The sequence below is a fragment of the Bolinopsis microptera genome, chromosome 5 (genome assembly GCF_026151205.1).
Source record: "Bolinopsis microptera isolate Bmic1 chromosome 5, MBARI_Bmic_1.0, whole genome shotgun sequence".
In the NCBI taxonomy this organism is placed as follows: Eukaryota; Metazoa; Ctenophora; class Tentaculata; order Lobata; family Bolinopsidae; genus Bolinopsis; species Bolinopsis microptera.
The window spans coordinates 19,674,094-19,687,835 of NC_087076.1; the positions used below are offsets into that span (position 1 = coordinate 19,674,094).

Below are 13,742 nucleotides of genomic sequence, written 5' to 3' on the forward strand. Positions count from 1 at the left end.
TATAAGTACAATGAAAATGAACTTCAAATTCAAATGTTCTAGCTGCTTTTTCATTAGTATATTATAATATATGAACGATTGCAACATGACACAATCGAATTCCAAAATTGAAAATTCTCATTGTTTTCCCTTAGAGTTAGATAATAAAGTAAAAAGTTTAAAAGATATCGATCCAATCGATTTTAACCTAAAAGCAAGCATCAACAATCACAAGTATATCGTTCTTATTTTCTTACATGCATACTTCTTAAAGATTTTATAAACGTTTTCTAGAAAATTTGCGAATTCTAAGGGTCCGGAAATATAGCAAGCTAATACATATTATACATTAAACTATAGTAACAAATCAGACAATTCTATAACCGATATTGGCGGGCGGTACTAAATGCTACATTAAGGGAGAAAAGAACGATTAATCGAGTTCAATATTAGAATATCAGTCACTGAATGACGGAATCAGAGAGAGGAAATTACATAATTTTTAAAAGGTGGTTGAACTAATCGAGGAAATTTTAGTAATACTATATAGTATGAAATTTACCTGACGCAGAAATTTATAGAATGCCGGCCGGACAACTGAATTGCTTATAACTGGACCCGGTGTAAAAGATAATTTAGTAACAATCAGACGATGAGGAATCTGATTAAATTGGCAGAGTGATAATATGGTCTGTAACTCTTGAGATACTCCGGGCAAATGTTACAGGTACTCTAGATGGTGGAGAATTAGAGCGTATGGTACATAGGGTACGCAATACCGCTAACAGTATACCTATCTTACCATGTTATGGTCTGTGTCAGTAGAATTATCCCAACATATTATTACTTATTAGCAAATAAAGTTGATAAAGTTCAAGATATACTATTACAACGTATAATTAAACGAGACCGGTTATAGGATCATACGTGCACTTTCTTTACAGTCGATCTTTGTGCTCAAAAACCTCGTTAAATTTGAGACTTGAAGTCGTGACTCCTGGTATAAGTGGCTTAATGATAATAAATTAATAAATTAATTTAACATTTAATTGTATTATACGCTTCGATATTAAAATTTACCCAATGAAGATGTACAGTCAAGACATTCAAGCGAGACTTGATATGGGAATATCAAGATTATGAACTTCTATATCAATTCAGAAATTATGGACAAATACTAGCAACTAGGAATAATGTTAAGTAACGATATATAGACTAGAAGCAACAGATAATAATAAAACAATATGTAGGTAAAATGAGTTCGCCGTTAAATTGGGAGAGGAGTTAGATTAACAAAATACCGGATTATGTTACAATAATAGACATAATTTGAAGGTCATGTTAATCCTCTAAAGCTCTAAATTCCGCTCTACTCTACCGCTTTACTCATAATGATGATCTTATTTTAAGAAAGAACCGATTAGTTTTACAGAAGATGAAACTGGCAGACTGCTTAGTCTGCTCTATAAAATACAGTGGACAGTGAAAACGCAAAAAAAAATTATATATTTCAGATATAACTGAGAGTCTGTCTCAAGTTCTCAAGTTAAATATCAATAGCTCAGTTAAATACGTGATAGAAGTCACATGACAACGAAATAACTATTTCGACCAGAATTACTAGTACCGGATAAAAATAAAATGTCATCACAAACAGAGCATAAGAACAACTCTATCTACCATAATCTTCTTTATCGCGCAATATTGCTGTAACCCAATGAGGTCAATAGCATTAAATAAAAGCAGCAGCCAGTTACCTGACACATATCAGAAGTAACATTCTCTACTGTACGTTTGTAGGTAACACAGTGCACACTAACTGAGGTGGTGTGGAGTATTATAATGATCAGGTGATGTGTGTGTAAACTGTAAAGCAGTGCAGACACACGTCCCATATTAATAGTATTGTTTGTAAGTTGTTGTACTCGTAAATTATGTTGTATTTTGAACTACGTTCAGTGTAGTGTGCGCGATATTTTTCGTTAAGGAAAATTCAAACAGAATTTTATATAAGAACAAAATTTGTTCTACATTTAATGTAAAAAAATGTAAAACTTAAGACATTAGACTGTGATAGTGACTACATACCGAATGTAATTTTATTTTAAAAACTTTAACATTAAAAAATAAGACACTATTGTACGGTAATGTTTAACTTATTCTTCACTAACACTAAATAATACCATTTAACAGCTAATGTGTTATTTACAACATGAAGTAATACTTACAGTATCATAAAGTAATACAAATGAATACAGAAGGATATCATATTTATAGTCAAGAGGTCCTCTCTCCCCTATTATATACTAATCAACAGACTACGTGGACGAATTCGTCATGATATTAGGAGAATTTCCATTGCCAGACCTTGTAACAATTATAATTTCTCTTGCAAAATATGTACAAGTGGCATGAAAGTCTTCTCGTTTCGACCACATAATTGTATAAATATAATAAGCTGGAACAGCTGCTGACACAGTGCGTTCTGAAAATGAGGAATTAAAAGTATGATTTTAGTGGAGGAATAAATTAAACTGTTTGATCAGATCAGGTTGAGAAACTGTGACAACGCTTGTTGTCTGTTTGTATGTCTGTTTGTGTGTCTGTTTGTGTGTCTGTTTGTATGTCTGTTTGTATGTCTGTTTGTATGTATGTTTGTATGTCTGTTTGTGTGTATGTTTGTATGTTTATTTGTATGTCTGTTTGTGTGTCTATTTGTGTGTATGTTTGTATGTCTGTTTGTGTGTCTGTTTGTGTGTCTGTTTGTGCTGTGTGGTCGTGAGGATGATCGTAGTCAAGCGCTAGCTCGTAATTCAAGATCATGAGTCAGAATGGACAGCAAACAAAATATACCTGCACTGTCAAACATACTTAATATTTAAAAGATACTGATAGTGCCATTTTAATATACTGATTGTACTTATTTTCGTGATAGTTATAGGTGTTGTGACTTGACACACCTTGACCTTGGCCATATATTTGATATTGTAAACTTAATTACTCTGATCAAAACGTTGAATCGCCGACTAGTGCCCACAGTCGATATAAAATTGCAGGTCTAAGTTTAGTATTAGGCCAGCTGGTGGTGTATGCTGGTAGCTAAGTAGCTAACGCAGTGGTAAAATTTATCAAAGTCAAGATATCATTACGAATTGATGGCCCATTTTGTGTGTCACTAAAATTTAAACCCTGTGTGTCTGTTCCAGGACAGTTTCAAGTACTACCAGAAGCAGAAGAGCGACAAATGGAAGACCAAGCTGGCGACCACGATGAGCATTACAGGACACTGGATGTTCATGGACAAGAACACGGGATTGTGGCAGTTACAGGCGCACAACACCCCCTCTCTTCTCAGGTATGTGTTATTCATATGAGTCTAGACTCTAGAGGTGCACTAATAGTTAATACACTAATAAAACAAGTATTTTAATAAAACAAGTATTTTAATAAAACAAGTATTTTAATAAAACAAAAGGGTTTCAGAGGATATTAGGCAGCATTTTAAGAGAACTGTCAATTGTGCAAACCCGTGTAACTGTAACTTCCCACCCTTCTGTCAATAAGTGTTAAGGCTAACGTGTTTAATTTAACGGTTAATCAAACATAAAATTTTGATGTTCAAATTAGCATAATTTTTCCTGGAAGTCTGGACTCTTATTTGTGGGCTTCTTTGTTGTCACAGTAATTATCACGGCCCAAAATACTGTGCGAATATATTTTATGCGCTGAAACGGATCTTAGCACGTAGTATGACGACAGGATTAACTTGACTATTGGTGTAGTGGGAGGTGTGGTAGATTTTCTAACTAATGGGAATTAAATTTACATCGCCTTCCGAACGGTATTAAAGACCGTGAAATGTGTCCTCTGGATAAAGTAAAAGTACATTTTAATTTTAGTAGGAATGCTAATTTAAACTTGACACGTCAACTTTATTTCATTTTTCCTAGAAGCTCATGTATCTCTTATGTTAATCAATAATCATGTAGTAGATGATGAAGAATTATCATTATGGTCTGGGGCCTGGGCAAGTTTTTGAGTAATAAATTATGATCATGAATTAACCAGTAATCGACAGGAATTCCCGGTACCGGGAATCCCGGTACCGGGATTGGAAATTTTGAGCCATCCCGGTCCCGGTTCCGGTCCCGGTCAATTCACATTTTTCATCCCAGTCCCGGTCCCGGTTCCAGTCAGGCCCGGTAAATTGATAATCTCAGTCCCGGTCCCGGTCCCGGTCAAGTCACATTTTAAATCCCGGTCCCGGTCCCGGTCAGGCCTGAAATCATGTCCGGTCACCTCTTGAACGTTAGGATATACTAATAATTATTGGAAATTCCGACATTGAACCAATAACTCTTTTGCAACGCCAAAATAGCTAGCAACATGAAATGCAATTTTACCTTGGTCAAACTCAAAATAGCTTGCAGATGCTTTGCAACTTATCAAATTTCTAGGCATGTTCCACTATCCTGTTTTAAACTTGCCCAGGCCCCAGACCATAATGATAATTCTTCATCATCTACTACATGATTAACATCAGAGATACATGAGCTTCTAGGAAAAATGAAATAAAGTTGACGTGTTAAGTTTAAATTAGCGTTCCTACTAAAATGTACTTTTACTTTATCCAGAGGACACATTTTCCCGGTCACCTCCTGCTAACTTTGTACCCGATGAAAATTCAAGCCTAATAATAAATCCCTAGAATGGTGGTTTATATTGCAACTTGTCTTTGATTACAGTGTTAAAACGTTTATTCAATTTTCATTGAATAGAAAATAAGGTGACCATGGTTTGAACTGTAGTGGTCTCAGCAAAAAAAGTGAATATTAATTGATGTGGAAAAATACTGCCCTCAAGAAATTTTGAAAGCATAAACATAAAGGCATAATAATTTAAGATAAAAAATGGCTCTTTAACCAATAACTTTATACCAAAAAGTAAAGCTAAGACTGCACCAGGCCACCGTTGACTAAAACGCATTTCAACCACTGTTGTGTATTACCATAGACGAGCTCAGACCGCTATTAAATTCGCGGCTCGAAAATGAATTTGTTTAATCTGAAATGCTATTTAAATATCAGTCTGGTGAGTTGTGTCACGACACCAACGATTCTCCCTCTCACTAAGTAGCTCTTCACAGGCTTAAATCTACGCTAACTTGGAGGACAAAAATATCTCGCCAATTTTGACAAAATTATGTCGCGTTACGCCGATGGTTGCCTTTGATAACTCACTTAGCCATCAAATACGATAGATAAATAATTCATATGAGAACAGGTTAATGATTTAAGTGAGGCTTTTATCATTCTCAGAAAGACAGAGCAAAGAACCGTTGCATTAACCATTACCAATCTGCAAATTGCAACACCGGATGTTATTTGACACTTTGAGCTCGAGCTTCAAGTGTCTAGCAGTCTGTATTTCCATGTCAACGAGAAATGAAGTCTGCGATCAAGATTATTCCCTCCCACGAAATTGACAATAATTTCAATGAAGTTGAACCACCGATCGCGATCTTTTGCTACCCAGACATTATAGTCAAGTTGAGTTTAACCGATGCTGACATTAAGAATGATCCCTCCCACAAAAGTGACGGTTAACTCCAATGAACTAGAGGCTCCCAGATACCAGAACTCAGAGATTCGTGGGAGTTCCTTCCCTCGAGTTCTTTGAGTTCAAAGCTCTTTGACGTCGGTTCATTTGAGTTTTCGTGTCTTTGTACAAGTAATTTTGTCTATTAAAATGCTAAAATTGCACGTCTATTAAATCATGATTCTTCAAAATTTTTAAGATTTGTTGTAAAAGTGCCTTTTTACAGTTCACCTGAAAGTCAAAATCCCCTATGAGGGAAAGAGGGAGATAGGGGGATTACCAATTAGTTAAACCAAAATGAGAAAACAGGAAAACTCCTCACAAATTCCTGGATCTGGAAGTAAGATCAATGCAACAGTACAAAACAGTAACAGCTAAAGGAATTATAGGAACTAGCAGGAACCCGTCTAACCCTAAAGTGGTGTCAAGACTCGAGAGACTAAAATAATTATTACCTATTTAATTCGCGTTTTTGACACCACTTGAGAGTCCAAATTTTGGGCACTAAAATTATTATTCCTTGGCCAATTTTTTATTTTTTCATGCTGATTTGAAGGCCATTAAAGCATTTGACCCAGTCAAAAAAGTTTCAGTTGTATATGTTTTACGGTTTTTGCGGAAAGTCGCGTTAAAGTTGATGCCGTGGTGTCAGTAAAATGGCACGGATATATACACATATATATATATATCGTCTCGCTTTATATATAGTAAGATAAATAGTACATCTAAGGACTAAGATCAGTGTCATAGCGAAATAAATGAATAAAGAATGGAACATAACATTTCAGTATAACAATGTGTTAGTTAATAAAAAATAAAAGATATATTTGTTGTTCAAGAAGCATATCGGTACTATTGATGCTTTTCATACAAATAAGTTAAACCAAATTCTTTATGTCATGTATCCTGGGTTTGGACAGGATATGCCCGCTTAAAATGCTTCTATCGCGTTACATTACATAATTCTGAAACTTATACAATAAATTATTTACAATAAATTATGCAATATCACAACATTACAATCAACAAAATAAATTTAATCGCAGAATCTCAAATACAAACAATCGTAAATTAAACACAGTATAATTTACAAAAAACAAATTAAACAAGCAATAAATGAATATACGAATTCGCATCCACTGACAACTTACTCCTTCATAAAATTAATTTTTGACAATAATTTTTTAGACTGTAATATAATGGTAACTAATTTATAAGTCACAATTAATAATAAATCAATACAAATTAATCACAATTCACAAATACTGCAATAATTAATAGATATAAGGTAACTTTATAACTGAAAAACGATATATTATGTCGATACAAATTACAAAATAATATTAGGTGATTGAAAACTTTCAATAAATTCATCATAAATTATATATTTTAAACTTGACGGCAACGGGGACATTGAAAATTGACCAAAAACCGACCCTTCTTCCTGACTAATTTCAGCTCGCAAATGGAGTTGAAACCTCACGATTTTTAGCAGGGTTGTAGAAAAAAGACAGAAATAAGAGATAGTATTCTTAGAATTTTGATTAATAGGCTTTAGATTTTTTATAATTGACGTCGGAAGTGAGGTACAATAAACGTTAGAACAATGGCGTTATTTTAGCAAAGGTTTACTGCGTCGTTGCTTAGCAATATAAAAAAATTGTACGTGCGCGAGCAACCGCAGATTAACAACGCGCGTTGCCATGCTTTATGATACGTCATGACTAACTCACATTTATACTCAAGATTATTACTATTCATAACTTTGGTTGTGATTGATATTTTTGATGCGGTAAAAAGTATCGTTTAGGAAATCCAAATACTTACAACTTTGTCGTTATTGTCAAATAAAATCCGTACTTTCTACAATACAGAGCTTAGAGCTAAATGCTTAAATGGTGAAGAGATTAGATAAATCTAAACATAAATGATTTTTTTAAATTCCTCGAACAAAGCTTTCGACTAGCGGGTTTCTAGTCAGGTATACCGTAAACGGATTAAACGGATTAAACGAATTAAACGGATTAAACGATTCAAAAGTCAAATTCCTTGGTAATGTCTGACCCATTATAAAAAGTAAATTTACCCAAAAGGTAAAAAGTATTTATATACAAGAGAATGAGGATAAAAATTATAATAAACAAAGAAATAATCCCCGCAAATCTTCAGAATGAGATTTATTTTACAGGTATAATACAGGGGGGCCAAACGTCATTAACCGAATCACCGAAAAAACTCCGTCATAATATTAAATACTATGTTGACAGCAGTTTACTGATGGTTACGAGCATTTAAGTTGATCACCGTTGGATTGATTAAAGGATTAACTTGATCGAGTCGGGTGTCGTTTCTAACACTGACAACACTGAATGAAGGATGCCAAACCCAAAAAAGGCTCGATGATAATAATATTATATGAAAATCAAGTCTCGATTCTGAGCATGTCAACCTTTCGAACCTTTCCTGAGCATGTGACAAGTTAACAACTGAAAACATTTTAATTATTCCTAGAGAGTGAAAACCATATTCTACCCGAGAAAATTGAAATTCAACTCAACGAATTTTGATACTGGCAATTCCAAGATATCGGAGTTACCATATAACTAATAAGCCTCGATGTTAAATCAGCGTTTGATTCAGAGCATCTCAAATCGAACCTTTATATTTTAAACACTCCGTTATTATGTAAACACTTAAATTGTTTCGTGCTGAGGAAGTAAACACCAAATCTGACAAAACTACATAACATAATTATAAAATCAACCGAGACTAGCTTGAGATAATGAGATAACCACATAACCATGGATAAAGTAGGTAACATCCAGACTGAGTAGTGAGAAGGTAATATAGTACAGTATAACAGTAGGTAGCATCCAGTGAACCATGTGCGCTGAGCCTCGCTAATACACTAATAAATAGTCCTACTATCTAGCCACGTGCTGTCCCCTGGCTTCTCAGCTACTAAGTTAATTAGTCTTCTGATCACATGGTGTTTAACCTTGTGCTTTTTATTAATCTTCAGGGACGTTACTTCTACTATTTAATTAATCTAAGGGACATTTTGTTAGTGGTACCAAGCTACAGGCACTATGGGTTCCAAGATATTCAACTGATCATAGTATCATGATGTTCTAATTTCTCATTTACTATAGTACCTTACTCGGGAATATTATGACTGGGATAAAGTGGTGGGTTTTGGAACTTTCCGCCATATTTTTCCCGGTCATTAATTTTCCCAGTCATAAATTAACCCGCTATAATATTCCCGAGTAAGGTAGTCATATCAGTATCACTATAATAATAATATCAACAAGTCTAATTCAAACATTAGTTTTGTCAAATTTTGTACAGTCCCCAATTTCTAGAAACATTCTACCTGATGAAACCCCGTCGGCTCATGATTAGTATTTAGTTGTTTACCTTATCTTTCCCGTACATAAAGGAGTCTTTGTCAATATTATGGATATTTCCAGTGTTTCTATTAACAAGTATCTCTCGTGAACTAATTAAAGATTGGATCTAAGTATATTTTATAGAAGGTTCGGCTGGCAAGTTTACTATAAAAATATCAAATGATGACTAAGGCCAAGGATCATTCATTTTCATAAATATTAGAACTGGAGTTTCACAGTATGACCCCGAAAAAGTAATCGGTTGGCAGAACACATTGAAAAATTCAAAGGTAGCTAGCTCCTGGGGGCTGACTGTATTTTAGCTATGTTTTGTGACAATACAAGACAGGCCACTCGAAATCTAATGAAAGCTATACTACTGAGGGCTTTTAAACTTTACAATTTTATATATGGAATATGGCAACTTTGATTTAAAGAGTAGCATTCTACCACTAACAGGAACCTTTTATATAATAAAAAAGAAAGTTGCTCGCCGAAACCACCGCAAATGGAGCCTTTAATTCGTTAATCGTATTGAATCGCAATTATACTATTTTTGTGAGCGACTATCAAGATCGAGAAGAATCCAGAAAGATTTTTTCTCCTATAAAATTTTATAGTAAGTTCGATAACTCATGTAGTGAGTACTGAAATTTTAATTCTGATGGTCCAAATGTGGAAAACTAGATCATCTCAAAATCTATTCATCTCAAATCTATTCAGAAAAAATCACTTGATAATAATAAATTGAAATTGAATAACACCGCTTTTAAGATAAAAGTTATACTCAGTTAAACTAGTCATCCCAGAAAATAGCATGAATACTAAGTTAAGAATAGTAACTTATGCTTGAAAATATATCGGCAATACTAAAGCCAGAAAATGGTACTTAAACATATTATTATGCAAAGATCAAACACTAGATATGACCAAAATAGTTATCGATATAGTTTTTCAAGTTCTATTATATCGTAATAATGTAGGAATCATTGAAAGATTTATCGATATATTACACAGTCATTAGATACAGTGAATACACCACCAACAAGGTGCGATGAATTGGTCCGTCGTTAACAGGATAATTCTGTATTAATCTAGAGATCTTTGACAAATTTGTATCATCAAGCCTAAGTGCAAGTGGTCGATGGTATAACTTACTGAATACTTGAATACGCTAGTAAAGCGAACCCAGGTTCGTACTTTTCTCTTTAGGCACACCACCGTCTCAACACGAAGGGACAGAACTTTGGCCCAATGACTTGAAAAAACTATTCAAGCGAGACATGAAATTTTATGAAAATTAAATTCAGAATTTATGGAATAATTTTTATCAAAAGTTAGAAGTTAAATTAAAATGTTTTATGGAACTTCTAAAACATTCAATAATTGACAATGTTTTCTCTGGGTAAGGTAGTTCGTTCCATATCATTTAATCCACTAAACATAAACACTGCACTGCATGATCTATGTATCTGCGGAATATTACGCTAAGTGCAACAACATAGATTTATTACAGGCATCTGGATGAGGTTACGAAAAGAAGCACAGACATTTCACCTAATGTACTCGATAAGATTCGCTCCGAACTAAAACTTAAAACCCTAACCTCTCTGAACTTATACTACGATTTCCTGCCCTATAAGACAGCTGAGTTGACATGGGATGCTAAACATCGCTATAACGAGGTAACTGTTATTCACGTGTCATCCTATCTGATGCACGTGGTGGTGAACTATCAAATGTCTATTTATAATAGCTAATAATGATAACTCTATATGACAGTTTTATCTCCTTTTGACCCACGAGAGGATTACATTGTACCATGAAGATACTGTGTCAATCTCTACAATATAAGAGTGCCGGAAATATCGGGATGGGGCCGGAGTCTGGGGAGGGAATCTATCATATTTTAAAACAAATCATTAAGACATGGCAGCATAGTGGCTATATAGTTTGAAACGTGTCCGACGAGCTTGACAGCCTGCAGTTCGCGATGGCTCATGTGATATTAATGTCAAGATTAGACTCAAATGATTGTCATGTGACAGAAGTTACGAAAATTGTATTGCTTTTACCCGGCTATATTGTGTGGGCACGCTGTATTTAAGGAGCAATTTCGTGAACGTAATGACATTTAAAACTTTAAAAATACTGGTTAAAAATATTCCTCTTTTGGGATCTCAGGTGGACATTCCAATTTTCAAGAGATTACAGAATAATAACGTGTATAACATAAGTATAACCTCCACAGGAAGGTGTGTATTGCTATTGTATGGGGCCAGGAGTTTGGTACAAACAGATGCTACAGTGTCTGAACTGCAGACAGTGGTTTCACCAGGTTAGTGTCACGCGAACAGAACAAATATCACGCAGAAAGAATAAGTATCACGCACAAGCCACAAGTTCAAACTTGTAAAGTTACAATGGAGTGATTTGGGGTTGGTGATTATATTGGAAATTTCGCCCTCTTTTTACTGATATTATGATTGAGACTTTATACATAATAACTAGTAGTAACCCGTATAACCCTAAAATGATGTCAAGACTCAGGAGACTAAAATAATTATTACCTATTTAATTCGCGTTTTTGACACCACTTGGGGGTCCAAATTTTGGGCTCTAAAATATAGAGTAAGATTAGACATTAGTTTTTTAGCTTTTTTAACCTCTTTTTGATTTTTCTGATTACCATCTTAAAGTAAACAACGGATACATCCAGCTACCAACTACGAGCTTAATATGTTCAAGATTAATAATTTATCTAAGTAGAGTACTTTGTCAGAAAATAAACATGCAGATCAGTAATAATATCATTATGAAGTATGATTCTAAAATATGTTCATTATCATGTGCCTCGATCACAATCTACCAACTTCAAATCTTTATACTATCTGACACAATAGATTTGGAAAACTATTGTTATAATATTATACTTCGTGTTAAAGGACCAGTTAACTGAAAAATTTGTAGTCTCCAATTTGGCTAAGATTTAAATCAGCTGTGACAAACTGGTAAAGAATCGTATCGCCGAAAGAACCAATTCTCTAGCGTACGTGTAACGCGTGTTATTGCAATAATAAGCTGTGGCGTCGTGACGTCATAAAGTCCCTCAGTGCGCGCTTGCATAGCGTAATACATTGAAAATGTTTATCATCGTCAATAAAACACGTGTAACTCACTCAAATTTTAGAATTATGACTATTACCCTAGTTCTCCAAAATCCTTATAGTTTTGGCTATCATCCTAACTAAAGGAATAGCTGATTGTATGTACAGTGCTCACGTCATGATTTTAAACAGTGACATAATTTCTTGAACAGTGGCGGGTGAATGTACGGTTAGAAAGTTTCTGCTATTACAACTTATGTCATATAATGTGATAATTTTGGATTGTTTTCATTGCTTAATTACACAAGCAAGGAGACTGTACCGATTATTTTTCCCCAGTCCATGAAAATCTAACGAATTTAGAAAGGATCTAGATAAGTAGGAGTTTGTTCAATTCCGAGAGCAATTATATTTATATCATAGCGGAATTTCTAACTTTAATCCACATGTGTCAGCCAGTACAGGAGACAAGAAGTCTGGCTACTTTACGGCCGTTCCTCTGGGACCATTAGTAGAAGTAGCTTCTATCAGAACAGTGCCGTGGGAACAGAATTCCCGCCAAAATACCCGGTCTACCAAATAGTAATACTGATTGGTGTGTACGGTGTGCGGTGTGTTTTGAATTAGACTTACGGCTTACCTAGTTGTTATCCTAATTGCATTATCATCGGTACATAACATAAATAAACTACTGGTAAGTTTAAATACCAAGTGCAAACGTGTTCAGTCAATCGACCCACTGAACAACTATAGAATTTCCAAGACCCTATTATTCTCTGGCCATATATTACGGCACGATCGATTGTTAGATGGCTAAACCAACGTAAACGACCAACGTTAATCTATACAATTCCAAAACTATGAGCTAGCACTTTAATCTAAAAATACACTTTTTATATTACTCCTGATTTTTACATTTCACGTTAAACATTGTCGCCACAGGTTGATCATGGACACTAACAGCTTAATTTGAGATAAATGACTTATGAGTTTCTCTAAAGTTAACTCCAAAGTTGTGTAGTCCAGTCATTTATGGACATTTATGGAAATGAACCTGCAAATGTTCAAATACTCACGAAACTTTGCACAGACCTTCCTGAAGGTATGAATAAACGATTTTCGTTTTTTGACCGTGGAGAAAACCCAGGAGGGCCACGCCCATATTGACCCAATAACGTAACCGATCCCTTGCTTCTGAAGGTCGTAGAGACTTCTAAATAGGCTTAAACCAAGCGGCATATGCATGTTTATATAGGAGTTACTGAGCAACATACATACATGTTACATGGTAAGGTCTCCTCCTAGTCGTTGGAGTGGCCTGCATCACACACATCGCGTTGGCGGCGTAACATATGTCTCCACTGTACTTGATTGGTAGCCAAAGCTTCTGTTGTGTCGTTGTCGATGTTTTCAACACCTGTAAACTTAGCAGCATCTTCGAGTACGCAGGACTTCCAGTTCTTACGGGGTCTGCCCCTTGACCTCTTTCCATAATTTGGCTTCCAGTTTAACAGAAACCTCGGTAGTCTAGAGTCTGGCATTCTAACTACATGTCCATACCAACGTAGCCTGGCAGCACTGATGAAAGTCTCAACTGACTTGATGCCAGCCCTCCTAAGAACTTCGTCGTTGGTCACATGAAAGAACCATTTAATCCTAAGGATCC

General features: G+C 35.0%; 1 protein-coding gene across 1 annotated transcript in view; it reads left to right on the forward strand.

Moving 5' to 3' along the window:
* The window catches only part of LOC134815694 (metal-response element-binding transcription factor 2-like), a 106,870-nt gene that overhangs the window by 43,391 nt on the left and 49,737 nt on the right, over positions 1-13,742 (forward strand). Inside the window, exons 7-9 of the mRNA XM_063824272.1 lie at positions 3,186-3,334; positions 10,486-10,654; positions 11,221-11,307. Of these exons, the coding sequence (XP_063680342.1) occupies positions 3,186-3,334; positions 10,486-10,654; positions 11,221-11,307 (405 nt within the window). The remainder of the gene's footprint in view (positions 1-3,185; positions 3,335-10,485; positions 10,655-11,220; positions 11,308-13,742) is intronic.